Source organism: Vicia villosa, unplaced genomic scaffold (assembly GCF_029867415.1).
Source record: "Vicia villosa cultivar HV-30 ecotype Madison, WI unplaced genomic scaffold, Vvil1.0 ctg.000716F_1_1, whole genome shotgun sequence".
Lineage (NCBI taxonomy): Eukaryota > Viridiplantae > Streptophyta > Magnoliopsida > Fabales > Fabaceae > Vicia > Vicia villosa.
The window spans coordinates 651,718-677,840 of NW_026705324.1; the positions used below are offsets into that span (position 1 = coordinate 651,718).

General features: G+C 33.0%; 3 protein-coding genes and 1 non-coding gene across 7 annotated transcripts; 2 read left to right on the forward strand and 2 right to left on the reverse strand.

The window, feature by feature from the left end:
- Positions 1-1,952: 1,952 nt before the first annotated feature.
- LOC131630693 (protein PARTING DANCERS-like) lies at positions 1,953-13,086 on the reverse strand. 4 transcript variants are annotated; one of them, XM_058901444.1, is made up of 9 exons: positions 12,893-13,086; positions 12,699-12,777; positions 11,919-12,043; positions 11,747-11,835; positions 11,541-11,636; positions 11,352-11,446; positions 11,237-11,277; positions 11,049-11,132; positions 1,953-2,295 (listed from the first exon to the last, which is right to left on the reverse strand). In XM_058901444.1, exons 2-9 carry the CDS (start codon positions 12,748-12,750, stop codon positions 2,266-2,268), a joined length of 612 nt encoding a protein of 203 aa, XP_058757427.1. In that variant the 5' UTR covers positions 12,751-12,777; positions 12,893-13,086; the 3' UTR covers positions 1,953-2,265. The 4 variants fall into 4 exon arrangements, with proteins under 4 accessions (XP_058757427.1, XP_058757423.1, XP_058757426.1 ...); XM_058901440.1 differs by lacking the exon at positions 1,953-2,295 and adding an exon at positions 10,590-10,739 and having other exon boundaries at positions 12,699-12,775; XM_058901443.1 differs by lacking the exon at positions 1,953-2,295 and adding an exon at positions 10,597-10,961.
- Positions 6,995-10,134, forward strand: LOC131630692 (receptor-like protein 46). Its single transcript, XM_058901439.1, has one exon. The coding sequence runs from the start codon at positions 7,027-7,029 to the stop codon at positions 10,132-10,134; it is 3,108 nt and encodes a 1,035-aa protein (XP_058757422.1). The 5' UTR covers positions 6,995-7,026.
- Positions 13,087-17,387: 4,301 nt separating the features above from the next.
- Positions 17,388-17,489, forward strand: LOC131630705 (small nucleolar RNA R71). Its single transcript, XR_009292432.1, has one exon. It is a non-coding gene; the product is annotated as a small nucleolar RNA R71 (small nucleolar RNA).
- Positions 17,490-19,158: 1,669 nt separating this feature from the next.
- Positions 19,159-21,781, reverse strand: LOC131630700 (protein PARTING DANCERS-like). The gene is made up of 9 exons (XM_058901452.1): positions 21,730-21,781; positions 20,962-21,086; positions 20,791-20,879; positions 20,622-20,717; positions 20,433-20,527; positions 20,313-20,377; positions 20,126-20,209; positions 19,734-19,837; positions 19,159-19,318 (listed from the first exon to the last, which is right to left on the reverse strand). Exons 1-9 carry the CDS (start codon positions 21,779-21,781, stop codon positions 19,159-19,161), a joined length of 870 nt encoding a protein of 289 aa, XP_058757435.1.
- Positions 21,782-26,123: the final 4,342 nt, after the last annotated feature.

Below are 26,123 nucleotides of genomic sequence, written 5' to 3' on the forward strand. Positions count from 1 at the left end.
TTTAACCTTTCATGGGTTCGAATCCCAGCGCAAGCAAGCTCGTGATTTCTTCAATATTTTAGTTGCGTAATTTTTTGTTTTATTTTTAAACAAAATTACAAGTGATATCACTACGATTGTTTATCCCAATCGCTGTGATATATTTTTCACTTTTTTTTTGAATTTTTAAATGCTTAAAAATTGGCACTTTTTATAAAATGTCATTAAGTAAACCATATATCACCACACTTGGTTTAGATGACCGTGGTGGAATGAAATATTCACTTGAAAATAAATAAGCTAGCATGTCTCTTAAGTAGCCATTTTTTCATTTCCATTAGCAAAACCATTTTCATCCTTAACATTCAGCGCTGAGAAACCATTCTCAATCAATGTCGTCTTCATCGTTCATTAATGAAACCAAAGTCTTTTCAAACAACTTCATATTCATATTCATCGTTCAACATACTTCATCTTCATCGTTCATTAATGAAATAAAACCCTTTTCAACTAACATCATCTTCATCATTTTTGGCTTACGTACCGTCGAGGAGGAAGATAACACCAAATTCATCGTTCTTGGCATAACAACCATCGAGGAGGAAGACAAGACTTTTATTTATATTTTTTACTTATTCATCACATTTTTGGAGGGGTATGTGTTGGAGGGGTTTTAAGTTATGACTTACACATGACTACATTAGGGAGCCTAAGCCTGATCTTGAGCATTTGTGGGTGAGATATAATTATCTTGACAGGAAGGTTTGGAGAAAGTTTGTGAAGTCTCATAGTTCTTATGAGTTCCTGGTTAATACTAATTTTATTTTCTAATAATTTTATGCTTATGCTTTATAGTTACAACCATACAAGTTAATATTATTCCTATGTTTATAACACATTAAAAATGAAGCAGGAAAGCTAAACAAGGAAAAACACAAGTACCCACATAGATTGTATCGTGGGAGATACAAGAAACTTGAGAAAATAATGATTAATGAAAAAATAGAACAATTCGGAGATGATGACTTCATGAGTCATGATCGCAACTCATCTCCACCACCATGACATGAGAAGTAGAAGAGGCTCGACAAAGACCAAATGAAGAGTACACTTTAGATGCATCAAAAGGAGTTGCTGAGAATATTGTAAGTAGGATTTTTTGTGCGTATGTTATGGGTTATTTAAATTTCTTTTGTAATTAACAATATATATCTTATCATATTGTGTAGGATTCGTTGGTTGTGTCGGCCCGTGAAGGTTCTTTTGTTCCAAAACCACGACATGATATAATAGTAGAAGAAATCGGAAAAAAATGAGGATGGGGTGTGTCCATGGTGTTAGAGATGACATCGGCCTGAGAGTGACATTTGGTACATTGAGAAAAAGTATCGGACATATGCAAGAAAAACAATTGAAGAGTTTGAGAAGAAGTTGGAAAGTCAAAAGAAAGAATTTGAAGATGCGTTAGCGAAGGAGCGGGAAAATTGTAGGAAAGAAATGGAAGAAAATAAAGATTAATATGTGGTATGGAGATATTTTGATATCTGAAATGTATGATATGTATTGTGTTGATTTTGTTTTGTGCTCCTGTTATTTTTATGATGTAGAGAATCACTAGAATAGTCGAACAATGTACACATGAAAATGGTGATGATCAATTTCCTGCAAGAACTGTTATACATGGTGCATGCATAAAAGGAAGTTGTTTAGCCTCCCTTACCGATAATGATATCCATAATGAGTTATTAACTCCTTCTCAAGAATCAACAACCAAAATCTCATGTCACATTATTTAAAAGAAAGATCTAATTCCTATTGAGCTACAACATGATCAAAAGTTAGAGTGTTTCTATTTTGAGCTTAGCGATATAAGGGATTTTATCATTGGAAATCAGTGGCTCGTGTAACACCCCAAATTCTACCCGAAAATATCATGCGAGAAATCAGAGTATTTTAAAAACTATCAACAAGCATTTGGGATATCACATTTACTTCATATAAACAACTCATAAACAGATACATAGCACTTAAATCTCAGAGAAGCACAAAACAACTTATAACAGCTCTTAGACAAACCAACTTCAATTTAATATGCGGTGGAATCATAACATTCGACTTTATAAACAAATCATCTTATTTAATCGGAAACAACTTCAAACATCATAGTACTTCTCATTATCCAATTTGGAACTCAACAACTAAAACATGAACAACATAGAAACAACAATATAGACAACCCCCCGATGGCTACGTATCAGAGCGACACACCAACCTAACACGATGAAGCTACAAACTTCCACAGCTATACTTGAGTACCTACCCATTTCCCATGATAGGGGAAACATCAGCAGAAGGGGTAAGATATCAAACATTATAAAGGAAAGTATGATAATACATATAGCAAAGGTAAGATCATACACAATTCACCACTTCTCAATATAAGCAATTTGCATCACAACAATAATGTTAACTATCAACTATAACAATGTATTCAAGTTTACAAGTATGTCATTCAAGCACATAATAACATACACTTCATAATCACAACGGAAATTAATACAACTATCAACAATGGCAAAACATGGTTCATATATTCCACATATATACATATATCACTAATACATATATATTCGCATTCTCATCATATATGTTTCATTTACATATATCATATCTACACACATCAACAACTCATATCAAATGAATTCAACTTCGCAAACTATGCATTCACACATCATATCATTCACTTCATAAACACAACAATTTCAAATGCGACTCCATATGCGACTCAAACTATGCATATGCATGTGGTACCATTAGAGTAAAACTCCTAACTTAGAACATTGCCGGTAATTATGAGGCATAAGGCAAAGCCCTCAACTTATCAGCACGGTCACATATCAACATCACACGCTTCAACTTTATGTTATGCTATGCTATGCGGCAACATACAACGACTACAACTCGACAACGGAACAACGACACAACAACAACAACACAACAACAGTCACATATCAACATCACACCGTTCAACTTTAGCCATAGGCTCACAACACGACTTAACAACAGCACAACAACAATCACATATCAACATCACACTGTTCAACTTTAGTTAAAGGTTCACAACAAAACTTATCAAGTTCATAGCAATATATATGCAATATTAAATTTTGCTAGGATTCACACCATAAGGCTATCCACATAACAATGCATAATAATAATAATCATATTAGCAACCACAACATTATCCAACACAAAGGCATCCAAACCAAAACCATAACTTTGGTTCAACTCGCAAAATAATCACAATATGCCAATATATCAAGTAAACCAATTCAACTTACAATTAACATTTAACTAATTTAGATATCATGTTAATTATAAAAATGACATCATTGGCATAGCAATATATTATTCTCAACATAAATATTCAACCAAAACACTATTACGCTCAATTACTCAAAATACCGTAGTTAACCGATAAACCGAATAATTTATCCAAGTCTAAGTATTTTCCAATCAAAAAGACTTATTGAAATTAATTCAACTATTAATTAAATCAACCAATTAATAATCATATTATATTAATTCAATTCACTTCTATTTCTATTCCATTTCTAATTCTACAACAAAACTCATTATTTCACTATCAATGGTTTACCCACAACAAACACAATAATCTAATACATAAAGATCAACAATTGCACACAACTTATCACATTTATATCATCACATTCCAACAAACCACCAAATACCCAAAATTACAACATAGAAGTACATGAATATCAAGTATAGAATCTACCCACCATAACCTACTATCATACACCCCTTTATCATGAAAGAACCTCACCCTTACCTTGGTAAATATGGACTCTTTTACCATAGCTCTAAGCTTTTCTCCAAAAGAAATTCTTTCTAACATCATTTGGAGACACACCTAAAAACCAGTTCGGGAATCAGCTTATCAGACAAACTTAAAACCCTGAAAATCAAAAATCGCTCTGGCCAGAACTTGCTTCTATGGTTCAGGAACGTCGTGTCCAAGTACCGCAACGATCCAACGGCTGGATTGAGAGATACGTTTGTTTTGCCAAGGTGACTATATGCTAAAACTTGCTGCGAAAATTGAGGCTTCCTCCATAATTTTTCTTCTTCTCTCAAGTGCTCTTCCATTCTTTCTCTTCTCTCTTCTTTCTCCCCCAAAATGAGTTATGAGACTCCAACTCTAAAATCCTAACTTTCTACTCTTACTATCTCTCTTATGTCAATTGGGCTTAATCCACCAATCCATCCATTATGTTTCTATCACTTATGCCCATTTAGTTATATATCTCTAATAACTCAATTAAGTCAAACAACACAAACACTCACATAATTAAATACTTAAATAACTATTATATCACATAATAATTAAATAAATAAGTAATTATTAAAAACACCAAATAATATAATTACTAATATAATTAATTAAAATATTAGTAAAAATTGGGATGTTACAGCTTAACATAGAGATACCACAGGTTTGGTACACGTAAGTATATAATTGGATTTCTCATTATGATACATTCATGGTTTTGTATAGAATTTTTTTAACTAGTAAGGTATATTCACCGTGTTTGTATTAAATTAAATAAATCGGATATTTGTGGATTAATGGATCCAGGTAGTATTTGATTTACAAGTAATTCTACAAAAAAAATTGAAACATATACACCATCACAATTAGTTGAGAGAAAAGACTGTTACTTAGCACCATTTCTCCATACGTGAGTAATTTTGAAATCATGGTTTCTCTATTATACATAGTTAGTTTCCAGGTTTTACCAAATACTAATTATATATGCTTGTGTTCATTCAATATATATATATATACACACACGCACGCATGTGTGGTTATATATTCATGAAATGTTTAAATTTGTATACAAGGAGATAAGCAAAGGGATAGTGTGGTTATTATGTAATAAAACACATGTTAAACATTGTCTCTACCAGCATCGTTGTTTTGTAAAAAATATTTAGGTTTGTAATATATGTTTAAATTACAGGTATAAAAAATATGGGGTATATATGGAAAAATAAAATAAAAAGTATTTCACCGCGGTTGTTTAAGATGACTGTGGTGATAGGTAGCGCGCCAAATATTATATACCATACAATCACTGGAAATAAAACTCATGATCTTTATATATTGCACAATTGCTGTTTACTATAACCGTTGTGATAGGTAGCGCGCTCCCTAGTTTATCACAACGGTCACACATCCATGGTAGAAAATAACATTCTTACAACCATACCTCACCTCGCAACGGTTGGTCAACCGTGATGATATCTCTTTTCCAGCCGTTGTGAGAAGGGTTTTTTGTAGTAGTGATTGTTATATCACTCTACAATTCATATATCCGAGCACTCAATCTAATGGTGAAAAAATTAGGAGTTGATGCGAAAGTGACCCAAAAAGAGATAGAAGACACTAGAGGGTGTCATGTCAGATATTCATTCCAAACAGAAAAATATATTGGCCACTTGAATGCAGATGTAAATGTTGCAGGTGATCATGTATTGGTTGCCTATTATATGCAATATGCATAGACATACTTTGATTGGCACGAGCATTCTTGTGGAGAAAAGTTTTAGTTATGTCAATGTTGTCTATCTTAAATACTTCATGGACTTAAAGGGGATTCACAAGTACAACTAGGGAATAACTTGTTTGGTTTATCTGTACTCCAAATTAGTTGAAGGTAGTAAATAGAAGACGAGTAAGATAATTGGATGCAACTGTTTATTTTAAGTAATTTATTTACATATCATTTATTAATTTGATACTACATGTTGTTCTACACCCTTATTGATATTTCCTCTAAACCATTTTCAAGCCTGAATATTCCAATATTTCTCAAGTATTTCTAGTTGGGATGTTTCTAATTACACTGAAGAGTTGCCACATGCAGGCTAGTGAGCCATACAGACGGTGTGAAAAAGTATTTTGAAGTTTTCATAGGATTTGAGAGAAGTGAATGGTGTGGCGTTAGGGATGGCAATGGATAGTCTGCGTATCCACAGTTTAAAAAAATCTTTGTACCCGAGATCATACCCGCATGGGCAGCAACATTTCTAGTTGTACCCGTACCCTATGGGTAGCTATGTACCCATATCCGTACTCGTTTATCCGCATTTCAAATAAATAAAAATTTCAATCAATTACAATTTATCATTTCATTTAAAGTTTTTAACAACAATTATATTAAAATGTATACAAATTTATTTTTGAGTTAAAAATAAACAAACACTTATATTAAAATGCATACAAGTTTAATGGTGATTTATTTCATAAAATTATTAAATATACATGTACATATAATAATAAAAATAAAAATATATAAATATATATAGTGCGGGTATGGAGTTGGATGGATACCTACACCATACCCACTTATTTTTATGAATAATTGAATGTGTCCGTGCCCGTAGTTATTTTACGAGTTTATATCCTATCTATTATGAGTAATTTTAACAGGTACTCATAGGAGAGGAGATGAGTCAAATTACCATATAAACAATTCCATATAAAAATCAGGTGTGGGATGGTTCCGAGCTTAGTTGTATTCTTGACAAAGTTTATTTTAACTATGAATCAAGCCTTATTTTTTATTAATTCTTAACTATGTGATATATCAATAAATCTTTGATCTGAATTTTCAAAAGTCAATTTGAATATTCAGAAATCAATTTCGTTTTATTAAATCAATTCCATACACCTAAAAAAATGACATAAAATCTCTTTATAAAACATTGACTATCACAAATTTTTAAGCGAAAATAAATAAACCTGACAATCAAGAAAATTATTAATAAAATATTTTTTTTGCAAAAACATGTATGATAAAAAAAAAAGGGAAATAGAACACTAAGATCCTTATTAAAAAGAAAAGTATCATAATAAAAAATGTAACACGAAGAAAAAAAATATGAGATGCCTATTTAAGTTGTGTGTTTGTTGAGTCATTGTTGTACTTACCCGCAGTTTCATCTCTACGTCACTCAAATATGGATAGAAACTACCAAAGTTTTTCTTCAGCTGTTGTTTCCCTTTTGAGTGCATATTTCATATTACTATGTTTCAGCATCCATTCATCATTTGGTTGCCTGCAACAAGAGAGGCAAGCTCTCGTTGAATTCAAAGAAAGTTTCAATGATCCTTCCTTCAGACTTTCTTCTTGGGAAGGAAATGATTGTTGCAGATGGAAAGGTATAAGCTGTAACAACATTACAGAACATGTTGTCAAGATTGACCTTAGGAATCCATGCTACCCTCCAAGAGGACAACCTTATCCATCAAACTGTTCCTTCTCAACTTCTAAACTTGAATCTCAACGTCTCCATCCTTCTCTTTTAAATTTCAAATATCTTACCTATTTGGACCTTAGCGGAAACAATTTCAGTTCATCTCCAATACCATCTTTTCTCAGTTTTATGAACCAGTTACAACACCTTTCTCTCTCCGATTCCCATTTTAATGGCATGATCCCAAACAACCTTGGAAGCCTCTCAAAATTGACCATTCTTGATCTTAGTTACAATTCTTGGCTATACTCGAACGACATCTATTGGCTTTCAAGACTTTCGTTGCTTCGGTATCTTTACATGAGTGATGTTTTTCTCGAGAGAACACAAAACTTATTCACGGTACTTAACATGATTCCTACTTTGTTAGAATTAGACTTTACCAACTGCAGCTTAGCCCATATGCACAGTGATGATCAACTTGTTAGTTACACAAATCTTTCTACCATTGAGTCTCTCAGTCTCGCAGATAACGGACTTGATAGTCCAGATCTGATTGCATTTAGAAACACAACTTTAGTCATCTATATTGACCTTTCCAGCAATAATCTTACTTCAGTTCCATTTTGGTTAGGCAATTGTGCAAAGCTTGGAACTCTCTATCTTGGAAACAATGCTCTTAATGGTTCATTTCCAACCGCTCTTAGAAACCTGACTAATTTGACATTGCTTGATATTCCCCAAAACAATATTGAATCTATTCCATTGTGGTTAGGAGGGTTAGAGGGCCTTTTGTATCTCAATATGTCATGGAACCATATTGAGGGTTCTCTAACATCAATTCTGGGAAATATGTGTCATCTTCAGTCACTAGATTTGTCTGCAAATAGACTTCAAGGAGATGCACTCGTCGGTAATCTAGAATCTTCAAGATGCAATGGATTTGACTTACAGAAACTTGACCTATCCCAAAACAATTTCAACGATCAGCTGCCAACATGGTTGGGGAGACTTCAAAATCTGGTAATCCTAACACTATATTCTAGTTTTTTTCATGGTCCTATACCAAATATTTGGGGAAACTTGTCAAACTTGCAATATTTAATCCTTTCTAACAATCACTTAAATGGGTCTATTCCAAACTCTCTTGGGAAACTTGGGAATCTGAGCATCTTGGACATATCTAATAATGACTTGTTTGGGGGTCTTCCTTGTAGTTTAACAGCACTTGTAAATCTAGAGTATCTGCTTCTCAACAATAATAATTTTACAGGGTCTCTTCCTAATTGTATTGGCCAATTTGTCAATCTAAAATCTTTGATTATTTCTTCAAATCATTTTTACGGTGTTATTCCGAAAAGTATTGAAAAAATAAGGACCCTAGAAAACCTTGATTTGTCTGAAAACTTGCTGAATGGAACAATCCCACAAAATATTGGACAACTTTCAAAACTGCACACCCTTTATCTTAGTAAAAATAATTTGACAGGGAAGTTTCCATATAGTCTTGGTCAACTTACGAACCTTCACAATTTAGACATGTCGCTCAACAATTTCGAAGGAGTGTTTTCTGAAATAAATTTTCCCAAGTTACTAGGCTATGTGAACCTCACCAATAATCATATCACAGGGTCACTTCCCAAAAATATTGCTCATAGATTGCCAAATGTTACTTATTTGCTTCTTGGAGAGAACCGCATAAACGGTTCCATTCCAAATTCGTTGTGCAAAATAAACTCTTTGTACAATCTTGACCTTTCAGGCAACAATTTAGCTGGCAACATTCCTGATTGTTGGAGTTCAACTAAAAGATTAAATGAGATAAACCTATCATCAAACAAACTATCTGGATTTATTCCTAGCTCGTTTGGCCACCTTTCCACTTTGGTATGGTTACATTTGAATAATAACAGTTTTCATGGGGAGTTTCCATCATTCTTGAAGAATTTAAAGCAACTGTTAATCTTAGATATTGGAGAGAATCAAATGTCGGGGAATATACCTTCATGGATTGGAGACATTTTCACCTCGATCCAAATTCTGAGGTTAACACAAAACAAGTTTCAAGGGTACATTCCATCACAACTTTGCAAACTTTCAGCTTTGCAAATCTTGGACCTTTCCAACAACATGTTGATTGGTTCAATCCCTCACTGTATTGGAAATCTTACAGCCATGATTCAAGGAAGTAAACCATCTGTTGCCTTAGCTCCTGAAGAGTCGAGGTATATTGAATGGTATGAACAAGATGTCAGCCAGATCATTAGAGGAAGAGAAGATCATTATACAAGAAATTTAAAACTAGTGGCCAATATGGATTTATCAAACAACAATTTGAGTGGACCTATTCCTAAGGGGGTATTTCTTCTTACGGGCTTACAAGGCTTAAATTTGTCACACAATCACCTATCAGGTGAAATTCCTATAACCATAGGGGACATGAGGTCACTTGAATCTTTGGACCTTTCTCATGATCAACTCTCAGGCCTAATTCCAAACACCATGTCTAGCTTAACTTTCCTAAGTCACTTAAACTTGTCCTACAACAATCTTTCAGGACCAATTCCACAAACAAACCAATTTTTAACACTTAATGATGATCCATCTATTTATTTTGGCAACAAATATCTTTGTGGTGCACCATTGTCCAATAAATGTGATACTAATGAAAATAATAGAGATGAAAATGGAGATGAAGGTGTCAAAGAAGACAAGGTTGAGAAAATATGGTTTTACTTTGTGATAGCACTTGGATTTGGTAGTGGCTTTTGGGTTGTGATTGGAGTTTTGTTGTTGAAGAAGGTTTGGAGGCATGCTTACTTTAGTTGCATTGATAAGGCAGTGTATAGGATAAAAGTGAAGTTCGAATAGAGTTAGGAAGGTTAAAGAAAATATGTATGGGAAACCCTGTTGATTAGTAAAACATTATTATCTATATGTCTGAAAATATACTAATAAGAAATAACGGAGTGTCCCTCACTTTACAAACTGATATCAACTGCTTGGATCTCTGTGGCAGAGGGGGAATATGTCATCGTACGTCTGTTTAGTGTATTTTGATTGGTGTTTTATATTTATGTTTGGTTGCTTATTTGTTTTTCAGTGTTCTGTATTTAGTATTCTGTATTTGGTTGTGGGTGCTAATAGTACGACCTTTTATTCTCCTTTTAATAATTTTGATTGAAACAATGAAAACTAGAGTATACAGAAGTTCACAAAAGAAAGGAATTAGCATAAATCCCATATTAAACAGTTCAAAGCGCCGCTTTTCGCATCTAGATAAACAAAAGAAAAACTACAATCTGGATTCCTTTTTTATTTTGTGATTAGTTAATCTTGGGACTTAAGAAAAACTTTGGATCCCTGAGAAACCTTGAAACCATATCTGCCTTGTCAGTGGAAAGATCTGTGTTTTCCAGAATTTGCTCTTTTGATGCCTTCGCAATTGCTTGGACAGAACCAATTGCTTGACTGAGCTGAATTGAACCATCAGAATAACAATATAACTCAACCTATATGGTTGGCTATTACGCTTTTGCATGTGACAAAACTATTACTTAATCAGGTAGGAAGAGTAGCATAAGACTAACATAGCATCAAAACTTTGACACCAATGTACTTATTATCAGTTAATATGCAAAAGGAATGTTTATGCACAAACTACATATGACTGTTATACTTTCACCAATTTTGCACATCTATAATCAAGAAACCAAAGTTTTAGCAATGATGGATGGAGGCTTGTAAAAATATAAATAGAGTTTCCTTGTAGTATAGAGATGTACCGTATTTGCATCGTGATTGTCAATGTCTGGGATTGATGTAACAACTTTAAGGTAAAAGTTCATTCCTTGCACCAACTGCCTCCTCTTCAAAACCATAACAAAGTTCATACATCAATAGGCTAGTTTCACTTATGTGAATCCTAGCAGCTACATAATATGAAATTTTAATGTAAAATCAATGGGCTAACCTCAGCTTTAAATTTTTCTTCAATTCCCTCCTGCTTGTATACTGCAATTAGTTGAAGAATGTTAACTACAAATTGGAACAACACATTAAAGGTAGATAGATGGTTCAGATTCTACCTCCAGAAGAATGGGCTATTTTTACCATCTTTTCAAACCCCATTTCCAAGTCCTTAACTGGTACAAATGTAGGCTTGCCAATCACCATCCCAAATCTTCACACATTCATAACCATGATCCATGTTCTTTCATTATTCAAGTCATACATAGCTAACATTAATCAATCAGAACAGAAGTAACAAAACTTACTTGAAATATGAATCGATAAATGAATCCATTTCCTCTTTTCCAGGAAGTGTGATAACAACATAAAAACGTGAAAACTGAGCCTTCAGTTGCTGAACTCTGCACCAGAAAATTCAAATCAAGCTGAAACTCTTCGCTAACTAAAAATTCTACTTAAAAATTAGACAAAGTATTAGCAATGACTCCAAAACAATAGCATAGTAATTAACTTGTTGAAGATTGGAGCCACATTGTTACAGTCCCAGTTTGTCACAAAAATGAAGGCCACAGACAAACCTCCACAATTGAAAATAAAGTCCTACAAAGAAAATCCTCAAATATTTCAGTCATCATTTCATTTGAAAGTAACAAATTACAACAGGAAAGAAACAATGCAATTACCGGAGCAATTGGCACAAAATTAAGGCGAAATGAATTTGCAGAGAGGAAAGTGGAGATAAAGTCAATGAAGGATGAATATTGATCCTCTTTCCATGAACTTCTCATCAAACAGACTCCATTTGTCCCTTTAACAAGTTAAGATAAGAATGCATTTTTTTTTTAGTGATTACAGATTAAACTTTTACACAACACAAGCAATATGGTTAAACAAATGCGATCATTACTCCTTATAATTGAAGTATGGACACCGAAAACACGACACTGACACTACACGTCGACACCACTAACAATTTGAAATAATGAATAAATTAAACATAATCAGAAGTGTCTGTGTCAATTTCGGACACCGACACGGACACGGACACATTTTTTTCAGGGGTGTTGGTACTACAGAGCCTACAATTGATTAGAAAATTAAAATTAACACCAGCATATCGAAGAAACTAAAGCATTAGGAGAAGAGTATAAGCATTATTGCAAAATTTGCACAGTAAATGATAGATCAATCTGATGAGAATTGCTTTCTTAATAACACAGAATACTATAACTAAAAGCCTTAACTCAACACATTCCGCAGGCAAATACTACATACTAAAGAACGAAAATCCAAAGTTAGGAAAAATTGAGATACATTCTGGCGAATCTCTTCTTCAAGCATAGATCAATTTTGCAACAACAGTTAGTTATAGTTTTAAGAAACAGAATCCAAAGAGATCATAAACTAGAAATAAAATTCTGATTAAACGGTGTTTTTATCGGTGAATTGAGAAAAATAGTTACCGGAGAAAGATGCATTTGACGGAGTTGTTGAGCCTCTTCTGTATGTATCCATGAGTGAATCACAGAGTCAACAATGTCTCTAAGAGTGAAGAAAAGTAAGAAGAAAAAAAATAAAAACTCATCTGATAACTCTCTATGGAAAGTTTAAATAGCAAATTGAAAAACAAAAGGAATGAGAAGACGAGTGAACAAACCAGCGGCAGATGAAGGATTCTGTTACGGCGGTGTGCGGTGGTTATCGTTACACAGCACGGAAATGAGATCGGAGGGAAGCGCGTTGGTCTCCGTTCGTTCACACAAACAAAAAAACATAGTAGTTTCCCGCCTCAATGAAAGAACATCCAAACGACCAATAGGCAAAATATTTAAGCGTGAAATGTAATTTTGATTTGAGCTTAATTGTGGAGTAAATCCCAATTATATTCCATGTGTATGACTTTATAATTAATAATTAGGACAAAAGTTAAATATATTTAATCATTAAATAATTATTATTCCCTAACATTGTAAAAATTATTCTCCCCCATTTCTATAATAAAAATAAATAAATTTATTGAATTAAGTATATTTATAATTTATAATAGATATATTGACTATTCAATAATTTTATAACATAAATTTTTCCTTATAAATAAAAATTAAAGAAAATATTACATTGACCAGTATATATAAATTAAATTATTTTATTTTTGGTACAATTCAAAGTTTAAATATAATTTTAGTAATACAAACTCACTATTTTTAGTTTGTGTTTGATTTTTAAAAATACATAATTTCAAAAATAATGATTCACGGATTTTTTTTTTTTAATTCTACTTTCATCTCTATCACTTCTTTATTTCTTTGTATTGAATAACAAAGAACAAGCTATTCTAGAGGGAACCAAACCAAAACCTCTTAAAAAAAGTCTAAGTCTTAGGGTATTAAACTTGTCTAACATAAAGTCTTTGTTAATATCACTATGCACAAAATTGAACCAATTGTTAGTTCTGGACATGAAATCAATGGTGGCTAACGTATTCGCACAACCATTGGCTTCCTTAAAAATATGAGTAACCAAACAATTCTTGTTCAGAGTAATAGCTACACAATTCAACCATTTATATCTTATCTTCCAAGGAACAAGGTTACAGTTGGTGAAAGCTTCCACGACAATTATGGAATCGGATTCAATCCAAAGATTGTCTCACTTTCTCTCCATAGCATGCTCTACTGCTGTCATGGCTGCAGTAAGCTCCGAAATTAAAGCATCTGAACTCTCCACCACATATCCTAGCCAAAATGGAGGAGTTTAGAACTAGTATCTTTGATAAGATTCGGGTTTTGGTTGTTGAGAAACTCCTAGCATCTGATTCCATTTCATATGCTACTAAGTGGGATACTCTCAAAATCTATGTGGATACAGTTCTACAAAATCTGAAGACTTTTTCTACTGAGTCAATAGCTTCTTCTAGTCATAAGTAAGAAAAATTGGAGGCTAAATTGATTTCTATTGTTGCTCATCAAGAATCTATGGGTGCTCAACTTCATTTTGTGGCTGCTAATCATGAAGAAATGGATGCTCAGTTGAAGTCAGCGGTTGCAAGGAAGAATGACATGATATCTGATATCAAGGCCATCTTGGAGCTTTTAAAGAAATACTAGGCTTTAGAACTTAGAACCCTTTATTGTTTATGCCTATTTCTGAATTATTTTGCAATCTGACAATCATTTTTCCTTGCTTTTAATAATATATTTTTTCAATATCTTCTCTTATTTCCTTTACTTATGTTTTTTATTGATGACAAAAGAGGGAGTAAGATAAGTAAGTATTTAAGCGCCTGAATCTGATAGTTAATAACTAGTATATTGCTTAAATTCTAAAGAATTGATTTATTGTGCTTTAAAGATCAATTTAATTAACGTGGATAAAACTTAGAGGGAGCTTACAAACCTCGCATATTGGACTATTAGACTCGGGGGGGCTTACAAACCTCACACCATGAAGTTAACTTGTTAATTAAATTGACAGTCATTATTCTTAAATACTTGTGTTTGTCATCATCAAAAGGGGGAGATTGTTGGAACAAGATTGGTTTGTACAATATCCCTAAAGTTATGATGATAACAAAGCAAGTAAAGAACAATTAGGTATACTAATATTTATTTAAGATCATAGACTAAAAATTGTGATATATACTAAGTACTAGTACTGAAAAAGAACATTTGAAGAGAAGCTAAAAGTTCCAGTATCTAATGGATCAGAACCTGAGAGTCAGAATATGAAAACTCTGACTCTAAAGAAGGTGAACTTCTGAAGACCAGAGTCTAAAGAAAGTCGACCTCTGAAGATCCAGACTCTAAAGACTTGGACTATGAAGTTGGTCAACATAATGATCAAGAAGACTCTAAAAGGTCACTATCAGACTCACAGATTATTTTGTCTTCTTCTGATCACATACAGAACCAAGCAAAAATCTGCACAGACACTAGGGATGCGACAGATAATTCCTTTTGAAGCAAAGGATATTCAAATGTCTTTTCAACCATATTGTCCATATCAAGAAACATTCCAACATCTATGATCAAGCTTCTCCAAGACTCTCTTGTGTAAGCTCTTTTCTTTAACGACTCTTTTCTGTCTCTAATATAAGGAGCTGAAGACTTGAAGAAAAACGACGAATCTTTGACAATCAAAAAAAGTTATTACTCTATCAAATCAAAAACACAAGTTTTACTTAGAATTTCTTAACATCTAAATTTTATGTACACCTCTGATTGTATATCAAGTGTAATATCCAAATAATCTTTTATCTGATTATGATAGATTGTTAGAAGTCTTTTGCTTATGTGCTTGAGCATTAGAAGTATCTTACTTGTGTGTTTGAGCATTAGAATTCTCTTGCTTGAATGCTTGAGCGTTTGTAACCAGTTGGGATCATAGTGAAATCCCTTGGAAGTGCAAGGGACTGGACTACTCTCGTTTTGTGGAAGGAACCAGGATATATTGTTTGTGTCTCTCTTTCTTTCACTATCTATCTTTGATCTAGTTTTTATCCACTACAAACATCTGAATTTGTATCAGATTCTAGACCTTGTGTTCAGAATCTAATAGGAGTGTTAAAGAAAAGAAAGAAAAAGCTAACATAATTCAACCCTCTTGTGTTTTTATAACCTTCACAAGAATCTCCTAAAGAGATATTTTTATGTGTTTTGAAAGGATAAACTCAATTTTATCATCACCTACCTCAAAGATTAACTTTCAATTTTTTCACACCTATAATCACTCCAATCATAGCTAAGAAAGGTCTACCTAAGAATATGGGGATTTGGGAATCTTCCTCTATTTCCATAATCAAAAAGTCAATGAGGATATACATCTGCCCAATCCTTATGGGCACATCCTCCAATATCCCAACGAGATACTTGATTTATCTATCTTCCATCTATAGAGAGATGTAGGTAGATTTGAATTTACCTAAATCGAGATTTTTACACATGGATAAAGAGGATTTATTTATGAACTATCGAGCTTGTTATGAACTATCGTGCTACTTTCAGTACTTAGGGCTAAAGTCTCATATCCTATAATGTCCTCTTATTTGAGAGGATTTATTTATGAACTTAGAATAAGTAAGCATGTGGGATAAAGCCTTAGTAAATGGGACATTTATGTAGAGCTTTTTCAGTAGCCCCACAAACTTTTCAAACATCGCACCACTTTTTCCATTGCAAACCTCTGCGAAAAATGGGATAAGGGGTTTATAGGGAAGAAGAGCAACATATGTTTCCTCCTTATCTTCCTCTCTAATAACATCCTTTTCTGGTGGTGTTGGCTAACTCTCTTCCACCTACTAACTTTTCCCACTAGAATCATCTACTTGCTTACCACTTCTGGTTATTACATCATTCACTCGTCCCTTTGGATTAGGCTCAGGTTGTCCTAGAAAAGTTTGGGGTAGGACATATGATGATGATTATTGTTATGCAACTTGAGAGATTTAAGTCTTCAACATCTTATTGTGGGTGGCAATATTCTCTACATTGGTTGTTAATTGCCCAAGAACCTCATTTGTTTGGAGATTTTAGTTTCTAAAATCTTTGTTCTGACGAATTTGAGTCATCAGGAAATTTTCCATTAACATTTCTATATTGGAATTTTTAGGGGAAGCAACTATGCATTTTTGGAAACCCGAAGCTCCTATGGCAGGTTGGAGAGAGTTATTCTTGTAAGAAAATTTTGGGTGATCTCTTCACCCAAGATTGTAGGTGTTAGAGTACGAATTACCGCATTTATTATTAACTTAGTTAACACTATCCTGGCCAGTTCCTCCATCAAGGATCATCTGACAATAAGTTGCGAAATGTCCATTCAATCTGCAAGTTTCACAGGAAAGAACTGCAGGAGCAGTAGGAGCTATTGAGGTAATGCTTAGATTTTCAATCTTTTGGTCCAACGCTTACACCTTAGCATTCATATGCTGAAAGGGGCCGACTTCTTAAAGTCCACTCTTTTAAGGAGACTTTGTAGTGAGGCCACGATCGCTCTCCCACGAGTGGTGGTTCTTAGCCATGTCCTCGATAAGGGCACAAGTTACATCCTTAGAATTATTCATGAGGGCTCCTCTTGCCATAATATCATGGGTCATCCTCGTAGAATAAAGGAGACCGTTGTAAAAGGTGTGGACAATAAGTTATTTTTTCAAGCTCGTAAAATGGGAATAACCTCAACAAGTCTTTGAATCGCTCCCAAGCCTTAAAGAGCAACTCACCCTCTTCTTGCCTAAAATTAGAAATTCAGCTTCTTATTTGTGTCATCTTTCTCGACGGGAAATAACGTTAAAGGAACATAATTTTTAGCTTAGCCCATGTCGTAATGGAATTTGTCGGCATGGGTTGCAACAATGCTTTGGCTTTATCCCAAGAGGAAAATCAAAACAAACTTTATTATATGTTTAATTCGATAACTTTTTTTGCATTTGTATAATAAGATTTATGGATTGATTTAAACTTATTAGCATATAAATTATATTGATAAAATTTAACATCAATAAAAAATTATTTGAGATACTAAAAAGATGGATCAAAATTAAAGATTTTGATTAAGTTTAATAAGACGTTAGTTTTATGCATCTCATTGACATGTCAAATAATTTTATGATTCATGATAAATTTTATAAATATGATCTATATAATAATAATAACTTTAAATTTAACAATTGATTTTAATATAAGGATATGTCGTAAAGACTTAACGGATGTGACTTATTTCATGTTTGACACATTGGTGTCATTTGATACTGACTAATATATATAGAATATTTGGTAGATCGGTATAGAATCTTTTAATGGTTGGGTTAGCCAATGACTATTTCTAGTGATCATAGATTAATGTTAGAGTATTTCCTCTCTTTAGATGGTAGGTCTAAGTTCATGGGTGATTTTGTTATGATTTGACATGTTGTCTAATTTATTTGGAGAGTTTATAATGATGGTTTCTTTAACGATGTTTTAACAAGTGTGAAATAAGTGGGAGAGAAGAGTAGTTTTTTTTTACTTGAAATACTTTTTAGGTGGAGCAGACGTAAACTCGTGTATTTTTTATGATTTGCCTTTAGAACTCTATTGTGTGTCTTAACCAATAGTTGAGAGTGTTTGTCTTGATTTTAAAATTTGGGTCAAATAACTTTGTGGCGGCAAATTTTCGAAACTTTGTCTCTATCTCTCTCCTGTTTTCCCTTCTCTCTCATCCTATCCATCTTTTTTAAAATTTAAAAAAAAAACCTAAATGATACTAAAGTCACCATCACTGAATCTGTTTCCCTAAATTTGATAGTGGTTTGTGATTTGGGATTTGGTACTTGAACCTTGGGAATTAAGTTTCTAACTGCTTCAGTGTTTTTTTTAGTTGTTTTGTTGCTTCTCTATATTATTTGGTTTTCTTATTGTACCTCTTAATTTCTTTTTCTTTTCTATTTAACACTTCTTGTTAACTAATACTACTCTCTCTTTTTACATTTAGATGGTTTTTACCTCTTTATTAATATATATTTTATTAGAAAAACAATTCACCAAAAGTACACAAATTTTTTTAAGAGGAGAAACGTGTAATAACTTGATTTCATTTTTTTTCTTTTTCTTTGCTAAGCATATGCCACACTTAATAAAAGTTTAACTTAATGAACATGCATTCCGTTAATCTGCCCCTCCGCTGACATGTCAAAAATTTGCCAAACAGCATTATGAAAGTCAATTATTCAAAATAATTGACATATACCAAACAAATGTAGACTTTATATATTATACCAAACAAACGTAGACTTTATTTATTAGCGTAAAATCAACTTATTCAAAATAATAAGACAAATATAAATGTTAGTATACAATAATTATTTGTGTCAAAACGGTAATCGATCAGAAATAAGAAGGATGGAAAGAAAGCTGTGTTATTTAACTCTACTAGTTTTATTTCTTGCAGTTATCAGTTTTGCAAGAAACCCAAAACATCAAATACATGCACAACCCAATGGACAGATGAGTAACCAGCAGCCACGTATGAAGCCGCCGGTTCATCCGCCAGTTCCGATTCATGTCCCACCCCAACCACATATACTTCATCGGCCGCCATCTCGACCGCCTCCCTAGGATGCAAGAAATAATTAAGAACGGCCAGTTGCAAAGAAGTGTATTCTTATACTTAAATCTTAACTATAATTTTTGCTCATGTTGCCAACATTTCCTTTGTTGTAGGTTTAATTAGTGTTTTATATTTATGTTAGGTTGCTTATTTGTTTTTCAGTGTTCTGTATTTGGTTGTGGGTGCTAATTGTACGACCTTTTACTCTCTTTTTAATAATTTGATTGAAACAATGAAAACTAGATTATACATAAGTTCACAAAAGAAAGGAATTTGCATAAATCCCAAATATAAACAGTTCAAAGTGCTGCTTTTCGTATCTAGGCAATGAACAAAAACTACAACTTGGACTCGTTTGTTATTTTGCGATTAGTTAGTTAATCTTGGGACTTAAGTAAAACTTTGGATCCCTGAGAAACCTTGAAACCATCTCTGCCTTGTCAGTGGAAAGATCTGTGTTCTCCAGAATCTGCTCTTTTGATGCATTGGCAATTGCTTGAACAGAACCAATAGCTTGACTGAGCTGAATTGAAGGATCAGAATAACAAAATAACTCAACCTATATGTATGGCTATTACAGTTTTGCATGTGACGAAATTATTATTATGTAGTATATTATCCCCTATCAAGCATAAGACTAACATAGCATCAAAACTTCGACACCGATGCAATTATTATCCCCTAACAATGCACATATGACTGTTATATTAATACTTCCACCAATTTCGCACATCTATATTCAAGAAACCAAAGTTTTAGCAATGATGGATGGGGCATCTAAATTTAAAAATAAAAATAGAGAGAGATGTACCGCATTTGCATCGTGATTGTCAATGCCTGGGATTGATGTAACAACTTTGAGGTAAAAGTTCATTCCTTGCACCAACTTCTTCCTCTTCAAAATCATAACAAAGTTCATACATCAATATGCTAGTTTCACTTATATGAATCCTAACAGCTACATAATATGAAATTTAATGAAAAATCAACGAGCTGACCTCAGCTTTAAAGTTTTCTTCAATTCCCTCTTGCTTGTATACTGCAATTAGTTGGAGAATAATAACTATAAATTGGAACAGCACATTAAAGCTAGATAGATGTTTCAGGTTCTATTCTACCTCCAGAAGAATGGGCAATTTTTACCATCTTTTCAAACCCCATCTCCAAGTCCTTAACTGGTATAAATGTAGGCTTGCCAATCACCATCCCAAATCTTCACATATTCATAACCATGATCCAAGTTCTTTCATCATTCAAGTCATAAACAGCTAACATTAATCAATCAGAACAGAAGTAACAAAACTTACTTGAAATATGACTCAATAAATGAATCCATTTCCTCTTTTCCAGGAAGTGTGATAACAACATAAAAACGGGAAAACTGAGCCTTCAGTTGCTGAATTCTGCACCAGAAAATTCAAATCAAGCCTAAACTCTTTGGCATTAGCAATGACTCCAAAACAGTAACATATTAACCTGTTGAAGATTGGAGCCACATTGTTGCAGTCCCAGTTTGTCACAAAAATGAAAGCCACAGACAAACCCCCGCAGTTGAAAATAAAATCCTACAAAGAAAATCCTCAAAATTTCAGTCATCATTTCAGTTGAAAGGAACAAAACAGAATACGAACAAAGACTTTCATTTACCGGAACAATTGGCACAAAATTAAGGCGAAAGGAATTTGCAGAGAGGAAAGTGGAGATAAAATCAATAAAGGATGAACGTTGATCTTCTTTCCATGAACTTCTCATCAAACAGACTCCATTTCCACCTACAATAATTCATAATAATGACCACATTCTAAACAGGTTAAGATATGAATGCATTTTCTAGTTATTAAACATTTACACAGGCAAACAAGGGTAAACAAAATGCTGTCATTACTTATTATAATTGAGTAGAAAATTAAAACAACATATCTAAGAAACAAAAGCATTAAGAAAAGAGCATAAGCATTGTTGCAAAGTTCCCGCAATGAATGATAGCTTTAACTGATCCTTAGATCAATCTGATGAGAATAGCTTAATAATTAAAATATGTCTAAGAGTCTTATAGCACCTGACACCTCTGAAAAACTGTGTCAGTGTCTGAAAGTGTCCGAAATCGACAGCGAGATACTTGTGGTTAAATTTAATTCATTCATTTTTTCAAACTGTTACTAACATGTAAGTGTCGTATTTTTCGGTGCAGTGTTGATAGCATTTCGCAGTTAAATACTACTTCCTAAAGAACGAAAATCCAAAGTTAGTAAAAATTGGGATACATTCTTGCGAATCTCTTCTTCGAGCATATATCAATTTCGCATAAACAGTGATTTATAGTTTTATGAAACAGAATCCAAACACAGATCATAAACTAGAAATAAAATTCTGATTAAACGATGTTTTAATCGGTTAATTGAGAAAAATAATTACTGGAGAGTGATGCATTTGGTGGAGTAGTTGAGTTTCTTCGGTATGTATCCATGAGTGAATCGCAGAGTCAACAATGTCGCTAAGAGTGAAGAAAAATATGGATTGAAAGTTTAAATAGCTAAGAGTAAAACAAAAAGGAACGAGAAGAAGATTAAACAAACCAACGGCGGACGAAGGTTTCTGTTACGGCGATGTTCGGTGGTTATCGTTACACGGCACGGAAATGAGATCGAAGGGAAGCGCGTTGGTCTCCGTGCATTCACACAAACGAAAAAAAAAAAGGTAGTTGTTTCCCGCCTTGACGAAAGAACTTCAACCAATATGCAAAATATTTAATGCGTGAAATGTAAATTGTGATTACACGATGGAGGACTAAATTTCAATTATCCATGTGTATGACTTTATCATTAATTAGGATTAGGATAAAAGTTTAAAATATTTAATGATCAAATATTTATTATTCTCTAACATTAAAAATTCTCTCTCTCGTTTTCATAATAAAAATAAATAAATTTCTTGATTAAGTATATTTATAATAGATATATTGATTATTCAATAATCTTGTAGCATAAAAAAATTATAATAAAAATTAAAGAGAATATTACATTGACCATTGTGAGTCAAATTTAAAATGACTACATTTTTGAAGAGGTAGAATATTTGATCAATATGCTTACCAATGTTTTCTCTGTTCTTATAAATTATGTTTTATGATGATTAACATATTAACATATCTCTTCAGGCCAGTCAAAGCAGCAACCTGCAAAGGTTCGTACCGTTAAAGAAGATGAAGGTGGAATCAAATAATTGATGACATTTTAAGCATAAATTTTGTTATTTGAAATTTTTGGTTGGTAGACTTTGTATTTTGAAGAAAACTTATTTTACAATATTTGCAATTGTTCGACATCTGTGTTTTGTTCTTAGATATTTGTTTGTTGCAATTCTTAAGTCGTGTTGCAACGTTTTGGTTTTGTACTCTGAATCAACAGCTTGAGTGTATGATCTTTTGAATGATTTTTATATTTATATTGATTAGAAGTTGATGATTTTATCTGTGATTTTATAATTTTTTTTTTATAATTGCAGTTTGAGTTTATGCTTTCATTCATCATACTGTCGTATGTTTCAAATTGATGAATTATCCAAATTGGCAAGAAGTTGCAAGTGTATATAGTTAATATAATCAAATGTACTCATGCATTTTAGTTTTTATATTGTGTTATGTATTTCTAAGGAATTAGGGGTGTGCAAAATATCCGGTTTTGATGTCCAAATCCATAACCAAACCTAAACTACTTTTAAATATCCGGATATAATTGAATGGTTATTAACCGGTTTAGTTATTAATGGCTTGGTTATCCATTCATATAATTCGGATATAATTAAATGGTTATTAACTGGTTAAATTATTTTGGATTCGGTTATAATCCGGTTATTATCCAAATCCAAATATTTTAATTCTCAAAATATTAATTTTTTTTTTGAAAAAAAATATTTTCGAAAAAAATAATTTTCAAAATTGAATTTTTTTAAAAACCGGTTATATAATCATAACCAAATTTATAACCAGTTTTATAACTAGTTTTGATTAAAATGTGGTTATGGGTATAAATCTAAACCATTTAAATGGTTTTAAAATGGTTATGGTTTGGTTTTTGAAAATAACCAACCATGCACACCCCTATGAGGAATTTAGATAACATACTTTCACTTAACGATCTTTCAATATGCAGTTCACTGTCTAATACATGATAATAAATATGCAGTTGTTAGCATAGCATGGTTTATTTATCATTACATCATAGCCTTACACGTGACAATTTGTTACATGTTAGTTATTACAGTGTATATAGTTTAGATATTGTAACTTCACATTGAGCAATCAATGAATAAGAGCTTTATCCTTTTCCTTTTTCGTCTTCCATAGCTTGTTCATTCTTGTTCATTTTTTTCTCTGCACTTTATCCCTCTGCACTTTATCCCTGAACATGGTATTAGAGCTCTCAAAACTCTGGTAGTCATTGTTTTCTTCCTTTTTTTTCATTTCTGCAACCTTTTTCTTCCCATTTCTTTCTTTGTTGCAGAATCGTATTATTTGTATTTTCACCTTCGATCTTGTTATTTTCTCTTATCAATGGCTTACCAGACCTACCACGATTTCTCTACGAATTCCACAAACCCTTACTATCTACATCCCAATGAAAATCCAGCACTCGTTCTCGTATCTCCTTTGCTTGATGACAAGAATTATCACAGTTGGTCAAGATCGATGCATATTGCATTGATATCGAAGAACGAAGAGAAGTTCATCGATGGTTTCTTAACCAAACCTTCAGTAGCAGATTCGTTAAATGCCTCATGGATTCGATGCAACACCATGGTCCTTGCTTGGCTTCATCGCTCCATTTCATAATCTAATGCAAAATCGGTCTTGTGGATCGATAGCGCTGCATGTGTATGGAAGAAATTACAAACTCATTTTTCTCACACTGATTTGTTTCGCATCTCTGATATTCAGGAGGATCTTTACAAGTTGCGTCAATGTAATCTTGATGTCTTTAATTACTTCACTCAGTTGAAAGTGTTATGGGATGAGTTAGACAATTATCGCCTTATTCTTGCGTGTTCTTGCGCTATTCCTTGCTCATGTGGTGAGGTTGCTTCAATCCAGAAGTACCATGAACAGGATTGTGTAATTTGTTTCCTAAAAGGATTAAATGAAAAATTTAAGCATTCTAAGTTGCAAATCATGATGATGAATCCTCTATCAGACATTAATAAAGCGTTTTCTCTTGTTATTCAACAAGAACGTGAGATGCATAATTCTACAATTGCTATGAATTCTATTGGTAATAACAATGAGGAAACTGTTGCATTCCAACTTTAGACTAACTCGGTAAATTCCAATGGTAAATCTTACTACTCAAAAGGAAAGAGGCAGACATATAATGGTGCTCGAGATCATAGCCATGTATGTTGTAACACCCCTTTTCTAACCTCAAATATATCATACAATCTCACAGAGTAATCATGCATAAGAAAAAAGGGCACCACATGTTGATGTCCACAAAATGAAAATCCCAAAATAACATACATATAACATTCATAATATGCAAAGATCATATTGTAACACAATTTGAAAATCTCATGCTTTCATACATTATGCATAAACGCTTGCGGAAAACAATTGAATTGCTATTAAAATTTTCAATGAATACATCTCATACTATATTCATCTACCAAATTCAAATTAACATCGCCAAACATGCTATTTTGAAATCCACAATCTAGGCCACGTAGCCTTAAAATAACATATCCAAGATATCAAACGAATACATCCGAATATCCAACAAAACATAGGAAATAGAAATATTCAAACATAAACATAAGTCTAAAGAAATCCCCCCAAGTGTTACATGATCAGAGCATATGACTCGCTACCTAATCTAATAACAAACTCAGGAGCTCCTTGGCTAAATCCTCGAACAAGCTACTACTCGTCTGAACTTGCACGTTACCAACAAAAGGGCAACATTCAAACAGAAGGGTGAGAATTCAAATTATTATAGAAAACATGATAATGGGAAATGCAAATATAAACAAGCATACATTTCACAATTCATCACTCTTCTCAAAATAGACAATTCACATACCATATATCAATCATCATGCAAAGCAATCTCATAGATACAAAAACAATCACATAGCACACAATGTGACTCGAATGTATAAATGTGACTCAATGCATGTGGTACCATGTGAACCCAAAGTTTTACCGCATTCCGATTCAATATCTAGAATCCAAGACACACTTTCGAGCAGACAAGATCAAAGCCAATACGCCTATCTCCAATTAAGGATCACATCATCTACGCCTATTTACATTCAAGGATCAACGTCTCTTACCATGTGAACCCAAGTTTCACCGCTTCCACCATCAAGTCGATCACGCTAAGAATGTATATACAAATACCAATATGCAATTAAGATTATCTCGTCAATCTTAACTTACTGCATACCATAATAATTCAACTCTATGAATTATCCACCAACTATACACAACATTCATAATACAATTAACAGTTACAACAAGCACTACCACCATCATATATCCAATCACAATCATCATGAATATATTACCACACATCATACCAACAATTGGTATTCACCACATACCAAAATATAACGCACACAAGACAATTACATGTTATTTCACATAACAACATTATTATTAATCAATCAAGTGCTAATCAATCCTATATTATCATATATAACATCACAATAGCTTCCTAACGCTTCAAACGACGCTTATAAGGAGTTGCGGATCAAAAGATACAACATTTCAAAGTTTGGAAAAAGTTCCATACAGCAGGGTCCGCTTAGCGACCTTC

What these genes read in the sequence shown, in the direction of transcription:
- LOC131630700 (XM_058901452.1), bottom strand. Translation starts at nt 21,781, where the DNA reads ATGGATACATACCGAAGAAACTCAACTACTCCACCAAATGCATCACTC. An exon ending in ATTTTGTGCCAATTGTTCCG is followed by an intron (nt 20,880 to 20,961) that starts GTAAATGAAAGT and finishes TTTTCTTTGTAG; the next exon opens with GATTTTATTTTCAACTGCGG. An exon ending in AAGGCAGAGATGGTTTCAAG is followed by an intron (nt 19,319 to 19,733) that starts GTTTCTCAGGGA and finishes CTTGCATCCTAG; the next exon opens with GGAGGCGGTCGAGATGGCGG.
- LOC131630692 (XM_058901439.1), top strand. Translation starts at nt 7,027, where the DNA reads ATGGATAGAAACTACCAAAGTTTTTCTTCAGCTGTTGTTTCCCTTTTG.
- LOC131630693 (XM_058901440.1), bottom strand. Translation starts at nt 12,750, where the DNA reads ATGGATACATACAGAAGAGGCTCAACAACTCCGTCAAATGCATCTTTC. An exon ending in GTGGCTCCAATCTTCAACAA is followed by an intron (nt 11,637 to 11,746) that starts GTTAATTACTAT and finishes TTTCTGGTGCAG; the next exon opens with AGTTCAGCAACTGAAGGCTC. An exon ending in TTTATCGATTCATATTTCAA is followed by an intron (nt 11,447 to 11,540) that starts GTAAGTTTTGTT and finishes GAATGTGTGAAG; the next exon opens with ATTTGGGATGGTGATTGGCA.